We start from the raw sequence: 22,172 nt of genomic DNA, 5'->3' as shown, positions 1-22,172 counted from the left end.
GAAGCTTGTTAGTGTGAAGGAATTTTGAGCTGATGTTGTTATGGACTGAGAAAAAGGGAAGTATCAGCGTGCCAGGGTTGACTGTAGTAAAACTGTGGAGGGGGAAGAGTGGGCGACAGGTGTGTGCGTGACGTCAGGTGGATTAGTCATTCACAAGGGGCCTAGCACACAATGAGTTGAATGTTGAAAGCAGTCCATACTGTACATAAACATATACATACATACATACATTCATATATACGAGCAAACTAAGATCTGAGATATATGAATAGATAATACATTACATTACTTGTAATGTAGTAGCGTATGATAAATACAAAGTATAGAAGGGTCCCCTACGTAGACTTTCTCCCTTCAAATTCCTTTCTTTCTTTTTTTTAGGAGGATAAGCATGTTTCTTCAACTTGTAATATAAACTTTTGTTTTTCCAGTTTCACCCAACAGACATGAGGTACCCAGGACTGCCTGGTCTGGAGGATCTTGTAATCACTCCCACCACTGTCGAGCACGTCGTTTTCGTTAACTGGAATCTGAACTCGATGAGACAAAGCCAGTGTAACGGATGTGTAGACTGGAGAGTTGCGTTTTTCACCTCTTTATTTTCTGCAGAAGACAGTAAACAAAGGTTTTTAAAGTCTTCTGGCTTTGTTGTCTCTAAACAAAACAACAATAAGTACAACAGTTGGCCATTTTTGCTCTGCCACACTAGCCGCACTCACTAACCAAACTTACCCTCACTCATACAACGTAGAACTGAGGGATAGTTCCGCTTCGCTCCTCAAACCCGTTAAATACGGCAAGAGATTAGAGACAAACTTAAATAAAATAATAATAAAATAAAATAACATTGAAATAAAATCCCCACATATGATTAAATGAATTTAATCATTTTCTTTGTTTCTTTTCTTTTTTTTCTTTTTTTAACTCTGTTACACCAGCAAAGACCTCGGTACACGGGCAACAGGCTCAAATTGTGTCACGGTTCACATTGGGGCTTTTTTTTGCAGCTCATGCAAGCTACAAACAGTTTCAAAACAATGGCAGAGGTTTGTACAATTTTGCTATGTTCTGAAATAATTTTTTCACGAAAACTTTCTTTCTATAGGGTCGCATATATATATATATATATACATATATATATATATATATGTGTATATATATATATATATATATATATATATATATATATATATATACATATATATATATATATACATATATATATATATATAACACAACTATTTATTTATCTAAGTATTATTTGTCGTGAAGTAGTGACTATATATCAGGGTTTTTTTTTTTAATTTACTCGAGGCTACTTAAGGGTTCAGGTTAATGTTTATTATATGATTATTGTCCAAAACACCATCAACTGCTGTTTTTTTCATCCCACACCGCACATGAAGTGGGCCCGTCTATCGATAATTCCCGGGCCATTGATATGCTTGCTCAGCTAGCTTTTATTCGCTGCGTCACACGATCATGTGACCAGTTGTCTTGTCTAGTGGAGCTGGCACGCAGTGTGCGGGTGTCTTCGTGCTGGACTTTCAGTCTTCTCCCTGCAGCTCACCTGTCGGAATGAGACCTGCGCGCCTGAAGCGGCCGCTGTTCGCCTTTGTGGCCGTCGGCCTCGTCATGTTCCTGGCCTTGTTTCTGAAGGAAAGCTTCGAAGTGACAGCAGCGACCCACCAGCACCTGGAAAGTCAAAGGATGGCCAGGGGGTTTTCCGACCTGGAGGCGAACATCAGCAGCATCTGTGAGTTCATAGGCTGGAGTTCAGAGGTGTGTCTATTTATAGGAGGATTGGAACGAGGCTAACAGAACTCCATAATTACTACAAACAAATCTAGAATCTGGATGTGAAAAGAATATGGTTCCCTTTAAATTATTTAGTTGGAGCATTGGAACAGCAAGTTAAGGGAATACAATTTTGTATTATTGCACCACATGTAAAAGAGGCTAGAAAATTTGACCAATCTAATAAACTGGTTGTTTATTAGAGGACTGCTATTACAAAATAGAAATTAATTTTAAATTAAAACACTAAATTGCATAATTTATGATAGTTCGTCTCACACACACACACACACACACACACACACACACACACACACACACACACACAATTTGACAGCCTCCGATTCTGCAAGTTGTCCCACTTAAAAATACGAGGTCCAATATTCGTATTCGTCATAGGCACACTACAACTGTGAGACAGAATGTAAAATATATATATATATATATCCTGTAAATGACATTGTATGATTTGTAAATAATTTATTTGTATAATGGAGCAGAAAATAAGCATTTGATCAATAGCAAAAGTTCACCTCAATACTACTAATAAAAAAAAAAGAATAATAATTTAACCCTGGTTGGCAATGACAGAGATCAAACGTTTCCTGTAGGTCAGGGGTGTCAAACTCAAATGCACAGAGGCCCAAATTAAGGGGAAAAATGTTCAACGTTTATTAAAAACGTACCTTCTTCTTCTTCTTCTTCTTCTTCTTCTTCTTCTTCTTCTTCTTCTTCTGCATTATCTGCCTTATTGAAATTATTGCACATATTTAATCTGGACCTACCATAGCCTATACAACGTTGCTATTTGGCATTTCCTAAATATGAATCATTAAGATAACTGAATAAATAATCAAATAAAATCAGTCTTATTTTCTTATGGCTCTATCAATAATTTCAAGTGTAAATATTTTAACAGGCGAACAGCAAAAAAAAACAATTTTCTTCAAGGAAAAATCAAATCTGTCCTTTCAATAGCAAAAGAAAAAAGTGCAAAAACGAAACTGCATTAAAGCTGCATTGCAGGCAGTTTTCTACTTTGTCACTAATCACTGCTTTTATAAATATTGAAAATAAATAAAAATCCGTTGCATGCCATTTTCTTATGGCTCTATCTCTGCAACCTTTCCAGTGTCCATTCAACTGAGAAGATATCTATTAGCAAACAACAACCAAAAACCGATTTCATTTTAAGAAAAATCAAACGGTCTGTCATAGCAAGAAATGCAAAAATTAAACTAAATTAGAAACTGAAACGGGTCAGTCTGCTGCTGTATGCTCACTTGTCTGCGCCAGATACTTGGTGTCTTATCTCGTGTACAAGTTTATAATGTTTGGGATCAGGGTCCGAGCTGAGGAAATCCTCAGGGGTCTCGTGTACAAAAGGGTACGTACGCACCAAAACCCGTTTTACGCAACCTTCCGACGTTCACGTTCGGTTGTACGAAACGTCAAGTCTAAAACGGGCGTACCTACATCTCTGCACTTGTTGCTCCGTTGGCGACAATGTTGGTTAACAATTACTGAAGCGGTTTGACGAACAACAATTCATATCGATCGGCACAAAAGCATGGGCGCACAGAGGTGTGGAAAATAAAGCTATCAACGAGGTGAATAGAGCAGTTCGCAACCACGCTGGGGTTCCTTCCGAGGAGAGCTGGCAGAGCGATCGGTGCCAGGCGACCCTCAGTCCAACCATGGCCGCTGCGTGTTCCGGAATCATGCACGTGTCAAACAAGTAAATCAAGTTCCCGGCAGTTCAGATCAGGCCGACATTGACGCACAATTTGCAGCGAGAGCTTTACAGCAACGTAGGTCATCATTGGGTGCACGCAAGTCGGGATTAACATTGCGGCGAGGGCTGCTTCAACGCACGATTGAGTGAAACCGGTGTCAAGCTGGCATGGTTGGCTCACTGCGGTCAAGCCAACCGACAGTTCGAAAAAAGCGGTCGAGCCAGCAGGCACTCGCTTTTTGCTTGCTCCGTGTACACCAGGCATTACGGTAGTCATTGTCCTCAATGGGGAAACGAGATCGAATCGCTTTTCTCTGTACTTGGTTTCAGATGAACATTATTGGAGAATTCCTAATTGTCACACCATCATTCCACTTCAGGGTGCTAGGGAACCACTCCAGGAACACCCTCACTGAATTTCAGGAAATTCTGATGGAGCGTTTCAGAATAAAGCTCATCCAAAAATGTGCAATTTTTTATGTTTATTATTCTTGATTTCAGATGTAAATATTTGGAGAATTCCCAATTGTCACTCCAGTATTCCACTTCAGGGTGGTAGTACACGACCCCAGGAACATCCTCACTGAATTTCACAAATTTCTCCTCGGTGACTAAAAAGCGAATTCATTGTCTCGATGAAGGATAAGTGAGACGTTTAATAAATGTGCCAAACTTATTTTCATTTTTTTTTAATTTATTTTTTATTTGTATTTTGCTTTTACTGCCTGTCATTTTGTAACGCAATTTACCGTGTTTTTCCGCCAAAATTTTATTTTGAAACAAAAAAGGGTTGCTGGTTGTTGCCCGCTGCTTTTAGGCTATTTATTATAACAAAAGCTGCAAGCAATTCATTTGGTGCAGCTGTTCGCTTTATTTGAAACATCGTCACAATGTTATTCTTCCTTTTAAAAGAAACAAAAAACAAACCAATCTGCGGGCACCGACATCATGTGTCTCATCTCTTCATTAATTGCCGGCGGTTCTTGAATAAGACAGTCCAGAACTACAAATTCTGAATTTCATAAAAAATAACAAAACAAAAATAATTTATTTTATGTGTTTAGTAGCCCTAAGTGAGCGCTTTTCACATCGTCAAATCACAGCCAGGGAGGGGTAATGAAGACTGAACTAAAGTGTCAAAAGAAGAAAGAAAAAAAAAAAAAAAAAACTAGAACACTGTCCACACCAGAGATTGTTGTAGCGTGTGGATATAAAATAAAGATGTGTTGTGAAATGTGAAAGATGAATGGCTATGAGACGAGATAAACCTTATTGTCTCCCTCGAGTTCAAATTTGTCTTGGGCAAGTACATGCAGCTGCTGCAATATAGTGTTTGCTTTTAGTTTCAACAAAACTATTGTCATGACAGATGCGCGAACTGGCGAATATGTTCGTTCTTTACCTCTAATTTTGGTCTCAGCACACGCAGATTTTTTTTTTTTTTTTTTCTTCCTCTCTTTTCTTCTTCTTCAAAAACAAAGCCACGCTGCGGCGTGACGTGTGAAGGTACTTGCACCCCGGGCAAAAGGAGAAGCGACGCGAAAAGGCGAATGTTTGCAGGACACACCAAGCGCGACTAAGCGAATGAAGTTCGTGTCACGCCCGTGACCGCCCCTCCTCCCCGACGTTCTTGTCTCAGGTTTCTATCTACGACATTCCTAGGGGGTGCGACAGCATATAAACTTGACATATATATATATGTGCGTGTGTGTGTGTGTGTGTGTGTGTGTGTGTGTGTGTGTGTGTGCGCGCGCGCGCGTATGTATGTATGTATGTGTGTGTGTGTGTGTGTGTGTGTGTGTGTGTGTGTGTCTGTAAACAGTGTTATGATTGATGGAATAAGCCCATTTTTATTTCTCATCGCTGCACAGTCACCATTCTCAAGGTTTTTGGGGAGAGGCAGGATGCCATGCACAAATTTCTCATGGATGATCGGGACATGCAGAGAAAAACTGCAGAGGATGGAGAAACAGAGTTCAAAAAGCAGCATGAGCACAAAGAACCACAGGAGGAAAAGACCCAAGAGAAAATTTCCAAGAAACTGTTTCCAAACTCTTACCTGTTTAAGGAGTGGGGAAATAACCTGTCGGAGAACGACCAGAGAGAAGCGGAGTTTTTATTTCAGAAGTATGGATATAATGTGTTTCTCAGCGACCGCCTTCCTTTAGATCGACCTCTTCCAGACACCAGAGACCCGAGGTACATCCTTCTTTACCAGCTTGAATAGGTCACATGATACCAGGATGGCAGTCAATTGCAGCTTTAGATTATTTGCTCATCTTAAGGAGTATTTTCCCCCAACGAAAGGAAATGAATTTACAGATTGTAAAGGTGGGACACAAACAGGTCTCACACTTCCTTCCGTTTCTGAATAGGTGTTTGGAGAAGAAATACCCAAAGGACCTGCCAAGTGTTGGAGTTGTGCTGATCTACCTGAACGAGGCTCTGTCCGTCATCAAAAGAGCCCTGCATAGCATCATCAGCCGCACCCCCAAAAACCTGTTGAAGGAGATTATAATGGTGGACGACAACAGTTCAAATGGTTTGTTCTTCTTATTGTAGTGGTTGGTTGGGTGCTGAAAGGTTTCAAGTTTAGGTAAGTTAAATGTGACATATTTGGAGATTTTGAGGAATAATTAGTGACACCAAGTGGTTACATTTTAGATTACAGCATCTTTCACTCTCCCTACCCCTCTTGAATTTCCCAGCGAGCCACGGTGGCCTGCGTACCCAAACGTGGATACCTCGTCCACCTTCTTCTTCGTTGGTTTATGAGCGATCAGTAACCCTAAATACGACTACTTGCTGTCAGTCAGGCGGGCTGGATTCTCCATACCAGGCTCCCTTAAAAATATGGCGACGCAAGATGGCATCTAGCTAGGAGCAAGACCCTTGTTCTATGTATATGCATATAGATATTCAGACTCTGTGTCTGTAACATCAATGTTGAGAATGAGTTGCACTTTGTGTTTTATTGCCCTTTGTTCCATGCGCTCTGTCAGAAGTTGTTTGATAAGTGTAAAGGTGTTGATTTGGTGTGGATGACTGATGCAGATAGACTGAAATGGTTATTTGATTATAAGGTATTTGGAGAAAGCCTGGGCTAAGAGAACGGAGAGTATATTTAGGTGAGACAACTGGTCTGGTGTTCTTTGTTTATGTGTTGGCCTGCAGTGAATTGTGGCGTCATCGGCAGGAGGTGAATGTTATAATTTAGTACGGTTTTTGTGGTGTCTTGTAGTCCCGAGAAGGATAGGTCCTGTTTGAACAGGACACAGTAACAAACCCCATTCATTCATTCATTCATATATATGAGAACCGTTCTGTGGGAAAGAATCCACATGACTTTTATTGTAATGCAACTATAAACCTTTATTGTAGGTTTTTATGGACAGTATATTATGCTTTTACCAATGTAAATATCATAAATCAAGACAAATATTACTGTCAGGACCTTCAATCAATTCTGTTTTGATTATCCAGGTTTATTCTTTCATTGTCAGACAGCAATTTGAAGTCATCTGTCAGGCCTGCTTCTCCCACTGAATGGAAATCCATCCCCTCACTCCCTTGCTTCCTTCCCTCAGAGGACCTGAAGGGAGACCTGGACGCCCATGTGAAGCTTCTGGAGCAGCGGAACCCGGCTCTCCTCATCAAGCGAGTGAGGCACGATGAGCAGCGAGGCCTCGCTCAAGCCAGAGTGTCAGGGTGGAGTGCCGCCACCGCCGACGTGGTGGCCGTCTTGGACGCGCACATCGAAGTCCACGAGATGTGGTGAGAACGGGCATGTGACAGAACCACCCTGTGCTTCGTTGTCTTCTGCTTATTCCTGTAGATTTTATTGTTACTGTTATCCTTTACTACCCATAAATCGCCACAGCTGTGCAAAGAAACAGCTTAATTTTCTACCAGGCTGTTTTCCTCCCATACCGGCTCTTTACTTTACAGAGTGGGTGAAAGAATAACAGCTGTTGTCAGGGACAGCTGGTCAGTGAGACCGCTATCTGTTCCGCCTCTGTGTTGTGCAAAGGTTGTATGGTGATCACAGCTCAGATCTTGCAGTTGTACTTTCATGACAGAAATGCATGGCTTGTGTGCTACTAATGTAGAAAGAAATAGGGAAAAGGCCCCTCAGTCCAGTGGCGTCATTAGGCCTATTTTTCCTTCTCTCCCACCCGCAGGGCTGAACCCCTGCTGACGCAGATCAAAGCTGACCGCACCGTGGTGGTGTCCCCCGTCTTTGACAAAGTCAAATTCGACGACCTCAAAGTTGTGAAGTACCAGTCCGCAGCTCACGCCTTCAACTGGGCTTTATGGTGCATGTACGAGAGTTTTACACCCGAGTATTACAAACTCCAAGACCCCTCATTACCAGGAAAGTAGGTCATGACTTTGTTTGTTTCTATTTATTTATTGGTTTTTATGACATTGCAGTGATAACGGTGATCTTCCCTCACCTCAGGAGTCCTTCTGTCATGGGAATCCTGGTCGCCGACAGAAAGTTTTTCGGTGAAATCGGACTCCTCGACGTGGGGATGAAAGTGTACGGGGGTGAAAATGTGGAGCTGGGAATTCGTGTGAGTAAGCTTAACTCACCAGAATGATTCTGCCGTTAAGGATGATAGATGAAGGGATTGCAGCGTTAATATCTTGGCGAGTCAAATCCTGTCTAGAGGAATTTTACATAGTTTTTTGTCTGTAATTAGCAGGGATTGCACAACTGGGATCTGTTTTGTTTTAATTTATTCTGTGTAAAGCTGTTGCCTCATCTACTCATAACTAACAAATGATGACTTACAAGCATATTTACTTGTAGCAGTCTAAATACCAGACTCTGTGTATGAATTTAGCTCATCAGTGTTTCCATTGTAATTTAGTCACCCTTCATTAAATACTTTTTATTTGTTTAACAACCTACTGGCTAAACTTTGGGTGAATGTTTTTTTTTAAACATAACACTCCCTCTCATGTACAAAATATTTTATGCAACGACTAAACAAAGTCTACTCAGCTCTGGTTGAGCGTAAGAATAACTCATTATTTCAAAATATGATTTTTTTATTTTGTTTTTAAGAGTTTGACTTAATTTAGATGTTTGACTCCAATAGAGTCCTGTTACCTTAATCCCATGAGGTTAAATTGCCTTTACATTTGACTGGAATATCAACAATTTCCAGTGATGTTTTGTAATTTGCACTTTGCTCTGCAACAACATTAGAGTTGTGTTTCCTCACGTAGGTCTGGACGTGTGGAGGCAGCGTCGAGGTGGTTCCGTGCTCAAAGATTGCCCACATTGAGAGGGGCCACAAGCCCTACATGCCTGACTTGAGCGTGGCCATGAAGAGAAACGCCCTGAGGGTGGCTGAAGTGTGGATGGACGAGTACAAACACAATGTCAACCTGGCGTGGAACCTGCCTTTTGAGGTGGCTGCTGTCTGAGAATCTACTGAAAACGTTCTAATATTAGACATTTAGTGAATTTGATCCTGATTAGTTTTGTTTTTAATGATTATTTTATTCATATTCATATACATATATTTATATCCTATCAATGTAACACAAATCTTCGCCCCTTGCCTGCCATTGCAGAACCATGGCATCGACATCGGGGACGTTTCAGAGAGGAAAAAGCTGAGGGAGCGGTTGAAGTGTAAACCTTTCAAATGGTACCTGGAGAATGTCTATCCCAAGCTGGATCCCTGGGACAACCTGCTTGCGTATGGAGGAGTGAGTTTTCCTTTCCACCTCAGAGCGCTTTCAGTCTGACTGCAGGGTGTGTTACAATACAGTCAGACAGCAAAGGAGTCCAAGGTTTTCAGCTTCAAAAAGCTATGTGTAGGTTCTCCTACACATTGTTGAAAGCCAACTGCATCAGAGATTGTAAGAAATGTGTGACCAAGGTAGTCATTATCATTATTCAGGCGAGTATATAGATATGACCTACAATAATTATTATTGTCTGTTTGGAACAAGGTAACACTAGCTGGTTTTAGGGTTTTTTGTAATGATTCACTTTACAACAAACTACTGTACAATGACAACCTATTCATCTCCCCGGCAATCAGCTCAAGAATCTTGACTCTGGCCGGTGCTTGGATCAAGGTCCAGTGCCCGGTCACACACCCATCGCCTTTGTTTGCCACTATTACCAACCCCAAGTATGTGTAACTGATACAATATGTAAATAAGTTTAACAATTTAAAAAGTATATGAATTTCATTTTCTTTTTTTCCTCCAATGTCTAATCTGTGTTTTCATGTTGATTCTGTAGTACACTTATTACAGAGGCACTGGTGAGCTCTACATCGGTAGCATGAAGTCCCACAAATACAACGACAACCGCTGTTTAGCTGACGCCGGCACCACAGAAACGGAGCCCGGCCTGTACAACTGCAAAGAGGCCACGCAGAAAGGCATGGGGATTTACTGGGACTTCACTCAGGTACCACTCAACTTTGAAATAAGTGGGTCTACATTGAGTCATGTCGCTGAAATGATCGACTCCTCTGGTTATTACATGATGACGTGTGGCCCTGTCGTTTCTCCAGGGCAAGGAATTGAAGAACAGGCAGACGAAAAGATGTCTGGAGATCAGAAACCAAGTCCTTCTGGTTCAGCCGTGCTCCGGCCAAAGATGGGAGATTCAAAACATTATTCGGCCCTTTTAGAGTTTTTTATGTAGTCATGTGTGTAGGTGCCAACAGCAAGAAGTCGTGCACTTGCCTAGTTTTAGTCATTTTAGGTGGGAGTGTGTCAATTGATTAAGGAGGTGAACATAGCTTGACTGTGACCTGCAGTTATTCAAATATAATCTTTCCGGGATAGTTACGTGAAGTAACAGATATAATTTAAAAATGAAAGGTAAATTGAATCTTTTTTTTACAAATACGAATTACAAAAATTCATTTTGAACCTTTGTGGCAGCTGTTTGTTTAGAGATTTGCTATCTCTGAATCAATAATGAGAATGTTTATTTCTTACATATTTTTGCTTTTTTTAATGGAAAATTAGATTTGCTCAACCCACTGTATCCAGTTCAAAATGTACAAAAACAGTAATGGACCAAAGCCCCTTAATAAATTGTAGAAATAAAAGTGAAGCCTGATGTGTTCATATTTGCTGGAAAGGACATGATGGCTACGCCCCTGGGTATGTTTTAAGTTTAAGTTTTTTTTTTTTTTAATGTTTAAATTTTAAGGTTGGGGTTTGGGTTAGGATTGGTTTTAGTACTTTAAATTACTTTCGAATTAAAATGTTAATTGTTAATTAATTTTAGTTTCAAATTACATTTAGCATTTTCGATTTTAATTACCTTAAGTTACTTTCGATATTAAAATACATTTTAATGCTTTCAAACTTCAATCGCTTTTTTCACCTTTCAACAAGTTGAATCACTCTGGTTGCATTCTTGTTGAGTTCGGAACAAGACCAAGGGACCAGCGGCGTTCAGTAAATCGGAAAGCGGAGTATCGAATCAAAGCCGGAACTTCAAAGTCGGATTCTGAGATATAACGGTCCCGAGACGGCTTGTGAATCGAGTGGTAAGGAATTCTCCCGTCTTCCTCTGGGAATAACACGGCGGGGTAACACAAAAACACGGGGACAGAAATCCACCGACGCCGCTCAGGTGACCTCAGCAGAACTCCTGCAGGCCGGAAACTGTTGACAGTCGTCGTCTTGGTTACCGCTGTGTTTGGAGCGCAAGTCTTCGTGTTGGCCGTGTGTGTTCGGACGGGAAGCAATGCCCAACACCATACTACAGTCGGACCGGGTCGCCTTGGCCTGTCTCCGCAGGAAGCAAAGGGTGGAGAACGACAGACGAGACCGGATTTTCGACGACAGAGAAAGGACGATCGGGGTGAGTCGATGCAGGAAGGTCGATCAATCGACCACCGGCGTCACCGATTTTTTTTTTTTTTTTTTTTTTTTTTTCTTTTAAATTTAAGGGCTCGCGCAGAGCTGCAGGATCGGCAATAAGAAAAAAAACGAGAAAATGTTTGGCCAAGTCCGACAAGTAACGTCAATATCCGAGATCCTCGTGTCCTCTGCGTAGCAAAACAAAATGTAAATCAACATTTTGAACGGTATTTTAGCATTCGGTGTTTTTTTGTTTTTGTTTTTTTTGGGGGGGGGCTGTTAATATCCCTTTCAATGAACTGTCTGTTTAATGTTGTGCTAGATGCAGAGAAAATGTTTACATTTGTTTTACTTGTAGGGGAAAATATATAGTACATAATCTTAGTCGGAACTTAATCTACCATTTTAAGACTAATTGTTCCGACTGTGATCTGACTGTGATCTGACTAATTTGGCAGGTTGACAAAGAGGCCCTGGACAAGCAGATTAAAGAAAAGAAAGAGCAAGATGAGGCACAGAAAGCACAGAAGAAAGCCTTTGGTGAGTCTCACATGTGTATTTCAGTATTATTTTTTAATTTTTTTTATACAGATTGTTTTTTATAAGAAACAAAATCCACCATCATGGGCCTTCCACATGCTCAGAATGAGAAAGATTTTTTTTTTTAATATTAGTTGGTCAGGTATCACTTTATGACATCCTAAGGGGTTGATTTCAGCTTCTTCTTTTTTTTGCAAGCACCCTCTGAAAAAAAGTGAAGAGATCGAAATAATTGGCCCACTCATTTCTGGGTTGTTTGTTGACAGGATAGACCAGACATGGGCAAACTGCGGGCCAGGGGCCACATGCGACCTGTTGAGTTTTTTCATCCGGCCTGCCAAAATTGAAGAAATTATATTAACAGTAAATACGTCATAAAATAGCTGTATATCATTCTTTTTTTCAGTGTTTTAAGAGTCATTTCAATAGAGGTAAAGGTAAATCCCATGAGGCTTCAAAAACATATTTTGTTGTAACGCTTGATAATAAAGCACATGTTTTCTACACATCCCATGATATATTTTTTTCTCCTATGAGGTGGCTCAACAAAACACTCCATCCATCTGCTCCGGCCCCTCCAACACATTTTAGAACCCATTGTAGCCCACCAGTCAAAAAGTTTGCCCACCCCTGGGATAGAGATACATCATTGTTAGAGAACATTAGTAAAGTCAATTTTGCATAATACACAACCTTTGAAAGCTCTATTCCGAAAAAGAAGTTGATTTAAGACCGAAACTATGTACTTAATTTTCCTGTATTCGTGACAAAGGGCCGTGTTTTTCCTTGCAGAATCTGAACTGCAGCAAAACAGCAGGAGGGCGTGGCTCCTGGAGCGGAAGGAGGCGAGGGACAGGCAAGAGGTGGCGAGGGCCACCTGTGGCTACTGGCACCAGCAGCAGCAGCGTCTCCAGAACAGGGCCGATAGCCAAGACGACGATGGGGGGACGGAGGTGTCCATCCCCGGCCTGGTGGGCATCGACCGGGAGTACATGGAGAGGCAGCAGAGGCAGAAGGTGCAGCTCAGGGAGTGGCTCACCCAGCAGCAGAACGAGAAGGCGGCGGAGAGGGAAAAACAAAAGCTGGAAAGTGAGTCCACCTGCAGTCTTGTCCGAAGGCAACGCAAACACGCACAACATGCTCGCAACAGCTTCAAACCCTCCCCACCTCCTCAGGGCAGCAGAATGACCAGAACAGAGTCGCGATGGACAGGAAGCTCATGCAGCTTCACGTGGCCATGACGGACACCAGGAGAGCTCTGGCTGTTGCTACTAAAGACTTCAATCAGTTGAAGGTACGTCAGCCAGGCGAGCGCATTGAAACAAACTAATAAGTGTTTTTACACACCGAGATAGAAGGTGAAGTCGAAAGGGGGTGTGTGAAAACATGCTGTCAATCCAAAACCTTTGGGTGTCAGCTGTTCTTTTATTTTGAAAATGGCCAAACATTCCTGATAAATCCATGTCTTTGGCAGCAGCTGGGCCCCAAAATGTTCGGCAGCAGCGGCGGCTTCCTGTTTTATGAAAAGCAAGATGGCATTTAAATGTCCAGTGTGTAAAATTTTTAAGGAAGCCCGCATGACAACGAGTTTCATATAGAACTCTGTCAGGTGGGCTTCTTTAAAAAAAATGGCGGTGCAAGATGGCAGCTAACCGCCAGCTAAGACCCTTATTGCTCTATGTATATTATACATGAGAACCATTCTAAGGGTAGGAAAGCCAAATTAATTTATTGTACTGCAAGTATACACTTTTATTAAGATATTTATGGGCAGTATGTTAAGCTTTTTTTTTTTTACCAATTTAAATGTAGTGTCCTGATATTTAAGTTACTCTAGAGGGAGCTCTAAGCTCCATGTGTGGGTTACCTGACAGGCAGTCCTGACAGGAAGTGTCTATCTAGGCAATGAGGTCATGTGATTCTGTCTGTCTGTCTGATCCACACGGGCTAGTAAAAAGCCAACCAGTCTACTTTTTGGTGTCCTGCGTCGTCCTTAACTTTCCTGGGGCCAAATTTTACACACCGGACCTTTGAGTGTGAGTACAATTTCTTTTGGAGTTTGTCGAGGTGGATGAGCGACAGTTCAGTATTGAAACAGATGCAGTTCATCTGACGAACAAGGGCCGAACAAAACAAAACTGTGTGTTCAGTATCTGTGCTTTGTGTCAGCGGCTGTCTTCTCTGTGCAAAGGCCGAGGAGAAGGGACAGAGAGGACAGCTGGACGACGGCGAAGAACCCCGGCCCAGCGTGGTGGGGGTGCCAGGTCTGACCGCCAAGTCCGACTGGAAACCCCCTCCAGAGACCCAGCAGCAGGTCATCGAGTTCCGGAAATGTCAGGCGGAGGAGAGAAAGGTAAAAAAAAAAAAAAAAAAAAAAAAAAAAAAACGACAGAGGCCGTCCGATCAAGCGGAAGCCGCTCTTCATTCTGCCTCGTCTTGTTCTCCGGGCACCGTCCAGAGGATGGAGCTAGAGAGGCAGCGGGAGAAGGAGAGGGCCGACCTCGACCAGATAAATCTGGGTCGCACGGCGCTGCTGCTGGAGAGGAAGCAGGGCAGAATGAACAAGACGCTGAGGCAGCAGCTGGACAGCACCAACGCCCAGCTCGCCCAGATACAGAAGGAGCAGTGAGTAGCGTCGCCCCAGAGCGTCTCCGCTGAACAGCTAACGGCAGAAAAACCGTAACGTCCCTCTTCTCGTGTCTCCAAGGATGCCGGACATCAAGAGGGGACAGATCGACGACACCTTCTTCTCCTTCTTCAACACCTGCAGCAGATGACGGAGGACGCGTTGCTGAGCCCAGTGAACACGCGACACGTGAAGCAGATCTGCGATGAATTGTGTTTTAATAGGGCGATTTTCAAGTTTAGCACGTTTCAAAATATTAAAAAATATCAACTCTTTCAACACTTAAAAAATGTCTAAAATCAGATGTGATTTAGTTTTTTTCTTTAAGGTTTCCCTGATTTTACATCCAAAAGACAAACAACATTTTGCCCTCACAAAACACAAACAAACCACACAAAACCACAAAAACACTCTCTGGCTCCGTTGGCCGTGTGCAAAAGATTTCCAATTGCGTTTCCAAGCAGTTTTAAGAGTTTAGGCCCGCTGACCATGAAGCGACAAAGCAACTCTTTTTTTTTTTTTTTCACAGCTTTACCGTCCCCTTTACCATTGTCTGAAGATAAAAAGGCTGTATTCCCTAAAAAGCCGTAAAAAAAAACATTCAGGCGTCGCCCCAGCAATAAAACTGCCACCGTTACGGGGCATTTTCCGAGACGAACTTCTCCCATCGTTTTTGCCACAGCGCCAAGGCGTCCTGCTGCTGCTTCAGGGTCAGAGAGCTGAACCTGGAAACACACAGGGAGATGTTAGGAGGGGGCGTGTTAGAACCATCGCCCCCGACGACGTCGCCTCTGCTGAAGCTCACCTGATGGAGTTCATGGCCAACTCCTTCAGAGTCCCCAAGTTGGCCTTCAGCCCACCTAAGCCGACAAACGCCTGGTAGAAGTCGTAAGACAGCCCGGAGGACCCGAACATGGCGGGGTCGTCGGAGCTGATGACCAGCGGGTGGCCCTCGGACATCAGCGCAGCGGCCGGGTGGTTCCGCAGGTCTTTGACGAGCATCGTCACCTGAAGGAAGACGGGAACATCTCGGATTCTTAAGAGAACTCGCGTCGTTCCAAGCAAACGTGTGTTTCCATGACGGCTTAACGCAAGGTTGAGAGGGCGAAGGTGCACCTGGTTCGAGATGGGGCACACCTCGATCGCCACACCCCTCTTCCTCGAGAGGAGTTTGGCCACCGGGTGGCGCGTGAGAGCGAAGCCGTGGCCGATTCGAGACGTGTTCAAGAGCAGTGCGTCCAGCATGTTCTGGTCCACGTCTGTGCCTTCCTGGTCTTCAGGTGGTCAGAAGAGAAGTGGAAATAAGTAGATGTTTTAACCACAGCATGTTCACACAAATATCTTCCAATCCCCGCTTTAGCTATGAACGTTTGATACATTTTCTCAGAATTATTTTTTGTTTTACAATCAAGTTAAGAAAATGAATCCCTGACAAAACATATTCACATTTGCACATAGGTAAAAGTATGGATACTTGTGTACAAAAACATACTCTGAAAGTACTGATTCGACTGCTTTACTCAAATAAAACTTAAGTACACAAATTACAGGTACTAAAACGAACCTATGTAAAAAGTAAAAATCTTTATTGCAATTATTGAGACAATACATTGATTAGCCGAGATACTCGAAAATATGATCCAGGTTTATATATAACTACACAACAGCGTAGTTAAAATAGCTCTACTTCAAATAACAACTATGGTAATTAATGAATCAACAGAGTTTATGTAAACTTTAAACACTAACAGGTTTTTCCAATGCAAGGAGTAAAACTACAAAGTACAGATACCTGAAAAACCTACTTAAGCACAGTAACAAAGTATTTGCACTTTGTTACTTCCAACCTCTGCACAACTAGCGACCGAAAGTGGGTCCTGGAATTTGAACTCTGAGACATAAAGTCTTTGACGCACGCTGATGAACTGCTCATCAGCCACTCAACGGGCTCACCAGTTTCCCCGGCGTGGAAAAAGAAAGGAAGCGGCTCATCTCCCTCAGCTGGCAGCGATAAGACTTCCCGGAAGTACCACAAGGGTTTGCCACTGTCCTCACGGCCCACCTGCACAGACATAGTCAACATCTGGATCGAATGGAATCGAGCTGCACTACTGTCATGATGGTAAGGAGATTTTAAAAAAAAACAACAACTTTAGGTTGCGGCTAAAACATACGCACGAACAACAAAGGGAGGCGTACTTTCCAATTTCCCCGGGTGTTCAAATGCAATTGTGCAACAATGAGTTCAGTCAAAGCACGTTGATCGGACAAGTAGTTTTTCCAAAGTACTCATGAGTGTTGGCCAGGTAGGTGCAGGTCAGGTGTTATTGACACAACAGGAAACCATAACCATGGTTATCTGATCACTAAAAATATTCATCCCGCTCTGATGGAATAAATATTGAATTTGAATTCAATATTAAGATTCAATATTCAATAATTACCTTTTGTTAATGTATTGAATTATTCAATAGTAAAAGCGAATTAGCAATTTGCTTTTGCTAATTCAATATTTAGCAAAAGCAAATTATCGAAGAAAGGAAATCAGTTTTGTGATACAATCAAATGTTGGTAGAAGCAGCCAGTGTGTCTCACCATGTCGAAACCTGCCATGATCTCTGGGAAGTCTCTCTGTAACTTCATGGCCCTCTCCACCACTTCAGTCATTGTGGAGGTATTCACCCCCCTGAAACAGACAGGAACATATTAGCTTCTTACAGAGCAGGGGTGTCAAACTCATATCAGTTCACGGGCCAATAGAGGAAAATCTTCACTTAAAAAAAATTGCAGCTTGTTTTTTAAACTTCGCGAAATCATCTTGCGGGCCAGAAAAAAACATGTTCGCAGGCCTGATTCGGCCCCCGGGCCGCATGTTCAACACCCCTATTCCAGAGGGGCAATGGCAATTAATCGACGACTCAGCTGGTGTAAAAGAGCAACTCGAGTGAAATGCAGCAGCCACCTGTGGACCGAGAAGATCATTCTGGCACCGAAAAAGTCCGGGTGCTCGTCTTTGAACTGGCGGGTGACATCCTGGTAGGTCTTCAGAGTCCAGACCCTGTCGTGGGTGCTGCCATCCAACTCATACAGCTGAGCGGCAAACACAACAAGTCTTAGTCACAGCAAATCTGACCAATGAGCGAACACTGTGTCTCTGTATGTGGCCTTGGACGCACCTCCGGGAGCAAAGCCCGCAGTTCCAGGTACATGACGTTGTCTGAGTAGAACTCCTGCAGTCCTCGGTAGTAGTACTCTCTGAACACGGGAGCGTAGGTGACCAGGCCCCAAAGGGCCTGGAAGGCCTGCTCGAAATCTCCCCATATCGCATCCTGACTGGGATACACCCGTTCAGGGTCGTCGTCGGTGAAGACGGTCAGGTTACCCATGATGCTGTGGGAGAGTGACACCTGAGATTAGATTCAACTCCAACTTTTCTTTTTATTTGTATCGCACTTTTTTAAATACAAAAAGCAGCTCAGAGTGTCTCGCAACAAAGAAAAAAAACATTAAGTGTGTTTACTATTGAAGTCATTGATCTCTCTGCATTCTCGTGTGAACTTTCTGAACTAGCGGCTTCATTCAAATGAAAACCGCATACTTAAGAGATTTCTGTAGTCCATGGATATAAGAGATGATGTCAGAATAGAATACATTAGTAGATTCTATGTTATAAACCTGCTCTTATCTTGGCCCCTTTGAGTCCTAAGAAAGTATATAACATAAAGCATAAATGAGTAATTACACCACTTTAGCATTTTAAGTACAATGTAAAACAAATGATATTGTTAAAGCCTTGCTCCAAATACAGTAGCAGCCAAGCAAACATCATTTCTAAACACATCAATGTCACAACAAATATAATGTATGTTGTAAACAGGGATTTTTTTTTTTCCCCTTTGGAGCTTTACGTAATTGACATACAAAGATGTAATAAAGGGTTCTGCAAGGTGCCCGTCTGAGATGAGGACGTGTGGAGGACATCGAGGCCAAAGCAGCAGAGAGAGTCAGTCACCTGTTGTCCAGTTCGGTGACATTGACCGTCTTGGCCCTCAGTTGCTCCAGCAGGCTCCAAACTGAGCAGTGTGGCAGAGTCTTGGGCCACTGGGATGAGAAGGTGAACCTGAGGGAGCTCTTGTCAGTGACGCACATGTAGCAGTTTGGACGATAGGTGACGTTCTTCACCAGCCAGTCCACGCCACCCATGGAGAGGTCGTGGACATGGAGGGCTGCGCCTGGATTGTGGCATTAAGACAATAAAAGAATAATAAAACTGTTCTCTATTTTAAATGTGAGGGAAAGCTTATTGGTGATATTTAAGAAGAAGTGACTAGCTAGTTATTAGTGTTGATCTTATCAGTAAATGTCTGAAGAAGAAGAAGAAGAAGAAGAAGAAGAAGAAGAAGAAGAAGAAGAAGAAGAAGAAGAAGAAGAAAAGGTTTGAGCTTTACAAACACTAATGATCAGTCTTAAAAAAAAAAAAAAAAAGATATGGCTGAACATTTTATGTCTAGCTGTATCATGAAATCCAACATTCTAATATCACCTAATAAAAAGGTTGAGATAGCCATGCTGATAACATGGCCGGTACTAGCATCACGTGCACCGACGTGACTGGACATGTTTTGGGGTGAAGAAGAAAAGAGAGGAAGAGAAAAAGCTGCGTGTGCTGAGACCTAAATTAGACGTAAGGGACAAACAAAGCTGCTGGTTAGCTAGTTTATGTCCACCGATAAAACAATCTCTGGTGCAGACAGTGCTTTAGTTCAGGCTTCATTCTCCCTCCCTGGCTGTGATTACTTAGTGATGTGAAAAGCCACTAGGCGTAATTTATTTGCAGCCAGGCACTGAAGAACTTACTTTGCACTTTAAATAAAAATGGATTGTAACGTTATGTCATGCGTAGGACTGAACTGAACTGAACGCACCTTTGGGCATCTTCTGAAGCAGAGTGAAGATGGGACTGGCCTCGATGAGGGGCCTGGCCTTGAAGAAGTGCATGGCAGGAGGGAACTCCTCTTTCATCAGCTCCCGCTGCTTCATCTTGAGCAGGACGGCGTCCAGCCGCTTCTCGGCATCCGTCAGCACCACCTGGCCGCCGACCTGCATGGAGGTCTCCAGCTCGATGAGGGCCTCTCGCTCTCTGGGGTCCGGGAAGGACAGGACGCCGCAGCGACAGCACAGGAGCGCAACGGCGACGGCCACAAGGGGGCGCCGCAGGGACGCTTCCATGTCGCCCCAGCTGGCGGTGACAGTAAACAAAAGCTGTAAACGGTAGTTATTCCCACCGTTTCAGGAACCGAAAGCAGTCACTGTACACTGAAATGTATGAATAAATTATAACATGAAAAAGTGTCTGTTTGTCGGCAGTCGTGTCGTCTTTACATGTCCAGACGTTAACTGCGCGACGTGATTGAAGCCAAAAGTAAAGGTTAATAACTATAAATAAGACGCTATTTATGAAGTAAAAAATGAAACGGGTGCAAAGATTCATTTTGTAATGTGTTGGCAATGCTCGTAACTGAGTGTCCTCACCGAAAAAGACGGACCAGAGAGTCGGTGCATGTTATCCGTGCGTTAAGACGACGTTAGTGCACAACGAATTTGGTTAGCTTAGCTATTTCCGGTATAACCGGGGACAGTCTCATCAATAGATATTGTGCCTAAAAACCTCAACACGGAGATACCGTTTAAGCTACGGATAGATCTATCTACATATGCAGAGAGAACTTACTGATAGAAATGTCGAGGAAACAAGTCAAAATCCGTGTGTGAATATGGACAGAGAGTGAATCGGGCTGTGAAAGTCCCCCCTCCCCACCCCCAACTGTTTTGATTCACGGGGGCAGCTCGAAGCCACGTGTGATTGGTTGAACTTAGTAGGGTAAACAAGAACTGAAATCATGCACCGACTGAAAATCCACCTAGTTGGAGGGCGGTGGTTTCGTGTTGTTTGTAGGGACAAGACAAACACTTTGTTTTATTTATTATTATTATTATTATTATTATTATTATTATTATTATTATTATTATTATTATTATATTAATTATTGATGCATTGCATTATTAATTATTGAACAAAGTTTTTGCATTTTTCATATTATGACTCAAACAACGATGAAGGACGGGATGGCCAAAGTCTTCTGCAGTGCCTTTCCCTGTTAAAATGTTATAATAACTTTGGAGCAAGGCCTGGAGGGTTGTTTTGCAGAAAACTATTGTTATAGCCTGCATTAGAACCAGGGAGCCATCACATATGACCATGAGTGGACTGGTGTTTTGTTTTTGTCCATATTGTTTGGCATGATCAGTAGTGAAAGACACTTAGAAAATACTGAACAGAGGCTGTTGTGTGGTCACATGTGACGTATGTAGCGACAGGAAAAAGCAAGGAACCCTTCTTTGGATTTCTGACCACCAGTTCGTAGACGTAGAAAGGACCCTCACTGTTTTCCGATCTCTTCACAATGCTTCCTGTTGCATCCAGGTGCACAATGTCCTCTTGAGATCTTTTATGAAAAATACTGATACTTCGCTTCGACCAAGGCATCACACCCTTGGGATGAAGCAACACTTTTTGAAGCACTTCGTCAGGGGTATCAGTTTTTTTCTTCGACCATCTTCATGAGACTACGAATTTCATTTTTAGTTGTTTTGTTCCTTTATTCTTTGTCTGTCCGTAAGTGATTTAAGAACTCCTCGCGATGGGCTTACATCTCTGCAGCCGGATTCAATCACTGATTCCTGAAGTTTTTCCAGGCTTTAAAGATATAGTGCCCTTGGAAGAGTGTTTTGAAGCTGCTGGCGTAGCTTTTTGTGGTCGTCTACTCTGTCAGGTCGCCTTTGCAGCTCTTTTTTTTTTTTTTTTTACTATGGACAACTTTTTCGCCTCTGAAGGACACGTGTGGTCTCATTGTGCACGACGACATCTACTTCGACTGGGCACTGAACGAGCATTGGGCAGAGCATTTAAAAATAGGTGAAATCCTTTTGGAACCATGAACTTTTACCCTGTGTCCTAAAAAAGCAAACCGTCAATGTGGATGAATTTTTGGAATACCAGCTGAAATATGGTTGATGCATGTAGGTGTTTGTTGCTGCTGAAGCCTGCAGCACTCACCCTCTCACGCTGATTACTGCGCGCTGCCACTGTGTGCGCAGTTATGTTGGAATCAAGCACAGGGTGGGGGACGTCACTGCACCGACTAGAAAAGGAGAGACAATGACACGCCGGCATCAGCATCATATTATCAGAAAATGGGAGAAAACATTTTGATTTTGTTTGTTTTGTTTTTTTTTATAAATTTTTGAATTTGTCCATGAAAGCAGGTTTTGTACTGTATGATATGTAACTTCAGCCACAGATTACTCCAAAATGCTACAGTGAAACAAGTTGAAAATCAACACAGTTGGGGTCATGTAGGTCAAGAATGTGGTGGAATTTGCAGAAAACAATTTGACTGATTTTCATTTTATAAATCGATATTTGAATTTGCCCACGAAAGAAAGTTCCGGAGTGTATGCTGTGTATAACTTTAGCATCAGATTATCCCAAAATGGTACAGTGAAAGAACTTCAACTTCGATTCAAGAGTTTACGAGGTGTTCCTGAATGCACCAC

General features: G+C 42.5%; 3 protein-coding genes across 4 annotated transcripts; 2 read left to right on the top strand and 1 right to left on the bottom strand.

Annotated features, from left to right (window-relative positions):
• Positions 1 to 1,495: 1,495 nt before the first annotated feature.
• On the top strand, positions 1,496 to 10,361 carry LOC142883883 (putative polypeptide N-acetylgalactosaminyltransferase 8). Its single transcript, XM_076019189.1, has 11 exons — positions 1,496 to 1,756; positions 5,404 to 5,731; positions 5,908 to 6,074; positions 7,120 to 7,306; positions 7,714 to 7,911; positions 7,995 to 8,109; positions 8,771 to 8,956; positions 9,122 to 9,259; positions 9,598 to 9,690; positions 9,804 to 9,974; positions 10,081 to 10,361. The coding sequence occupies exons 1-11, from the start codon at positions 1,579 to 1,581 to the stop codon at positions 10,198 to 10,200; spliced, it is 1,881 nt and encodes a 626-aa protein (XP_075875304.1). The 5' UTR covers positions 1,496 to 1,578; the 3' UTR covers positions 10,201 to 10,361.
• Positions 10,362 to 11,094: 733 nt separating this feature from the next.
• Positions 11,095 to 15,127, top strand: ribc2 (RIB43A domain with coiled-coils 2). Its single transcript, XM_076019188.1, has 7 exons — positions 11,095 to 11,390; positions 11,848 to 11,929; positions 12,722 to 13,018; positions 13,105 to 13,223; positions 14,121 to 14,282; positions 14,388 to 14,554; positions 14,637 to 15,127. The coding sequence occupies exons 1-7, from the start codon at positions 11,274 to 11,276 to the stop codon at positions 14,704 to 14,706; spliced, it is 1,014 nt and encodes a 337-aa protein (XP_075875303.1). The 5' UTR covers positions 11,095 to 11,273; the 3' UTR covers positions 14,707 to 15,127.
• Positions 14,757 to 20,395, bottom strand: ada2a (adenosine deaminase 2a). Of its 2 annotated transcripts, XM_076019186.1 has the most exons (10): positions 20,287 to 20,395; positions 19,481 to 19,794; positions 18,568 to 18,787; positions 17,732 to 17,945; positions 17,518 to 17,645; positions 17,151 to 17,241; positions 16,509 to 16,617; positions 15,672 to 15,829; positions 15,361 to 15,563; positions 14,757 to 15,280 (listed from the first exon to the last, which is right to left on the bottom strand). In XM_076019186.1, exons 2-10 carry the CDS (start codon positions 19,782 to 19,784, stop codon positions 15,190 to 15,192), a joined length of 1,518 nt encoding a protein of 505 aa, XP_075875301.1. In that variant the 5' UTR covers positions 19,785 to 19,794; positions 20,287 to 20,395; the 3' UTR covers positions 14,757 to 15,189. The 2 variants fall into 2 exon arrangements, with proteins under 2 accessions (XP_075875301.1, XP_075875300.1); XM_076019185.1 differs by lacking the exon at positions 20,287 to 20,395 and having other exon boundaries at positions 19,481 to 20,258.
• Between the last annotated feature and the right edge of the window lie 1,777 nt (positions 20,396 to 22,172).

This window comes from Nelusetta ayraudi, unplaced genomic scaffold (assembly GCF_046127955.1).
Source record: "Nelusetta ayraudi isolate G7.1 ecotype Tasmania unplaced genomic scaffold, CSIRO-AGI_Nayr_v1 ptg000009l, whole genome shotgun sequence".
Taxonomy (NCBI): domain Eukaryota; kingdom Metazoa; phylum Chordata; class Actinopteri; order Tetraodontiformes; family Monacanthidae; genus Nelusetta; species Nelusetta ayraudi.
This window is presented reverse-complemented; position numbering and strand designations above follow the sequence as displayed.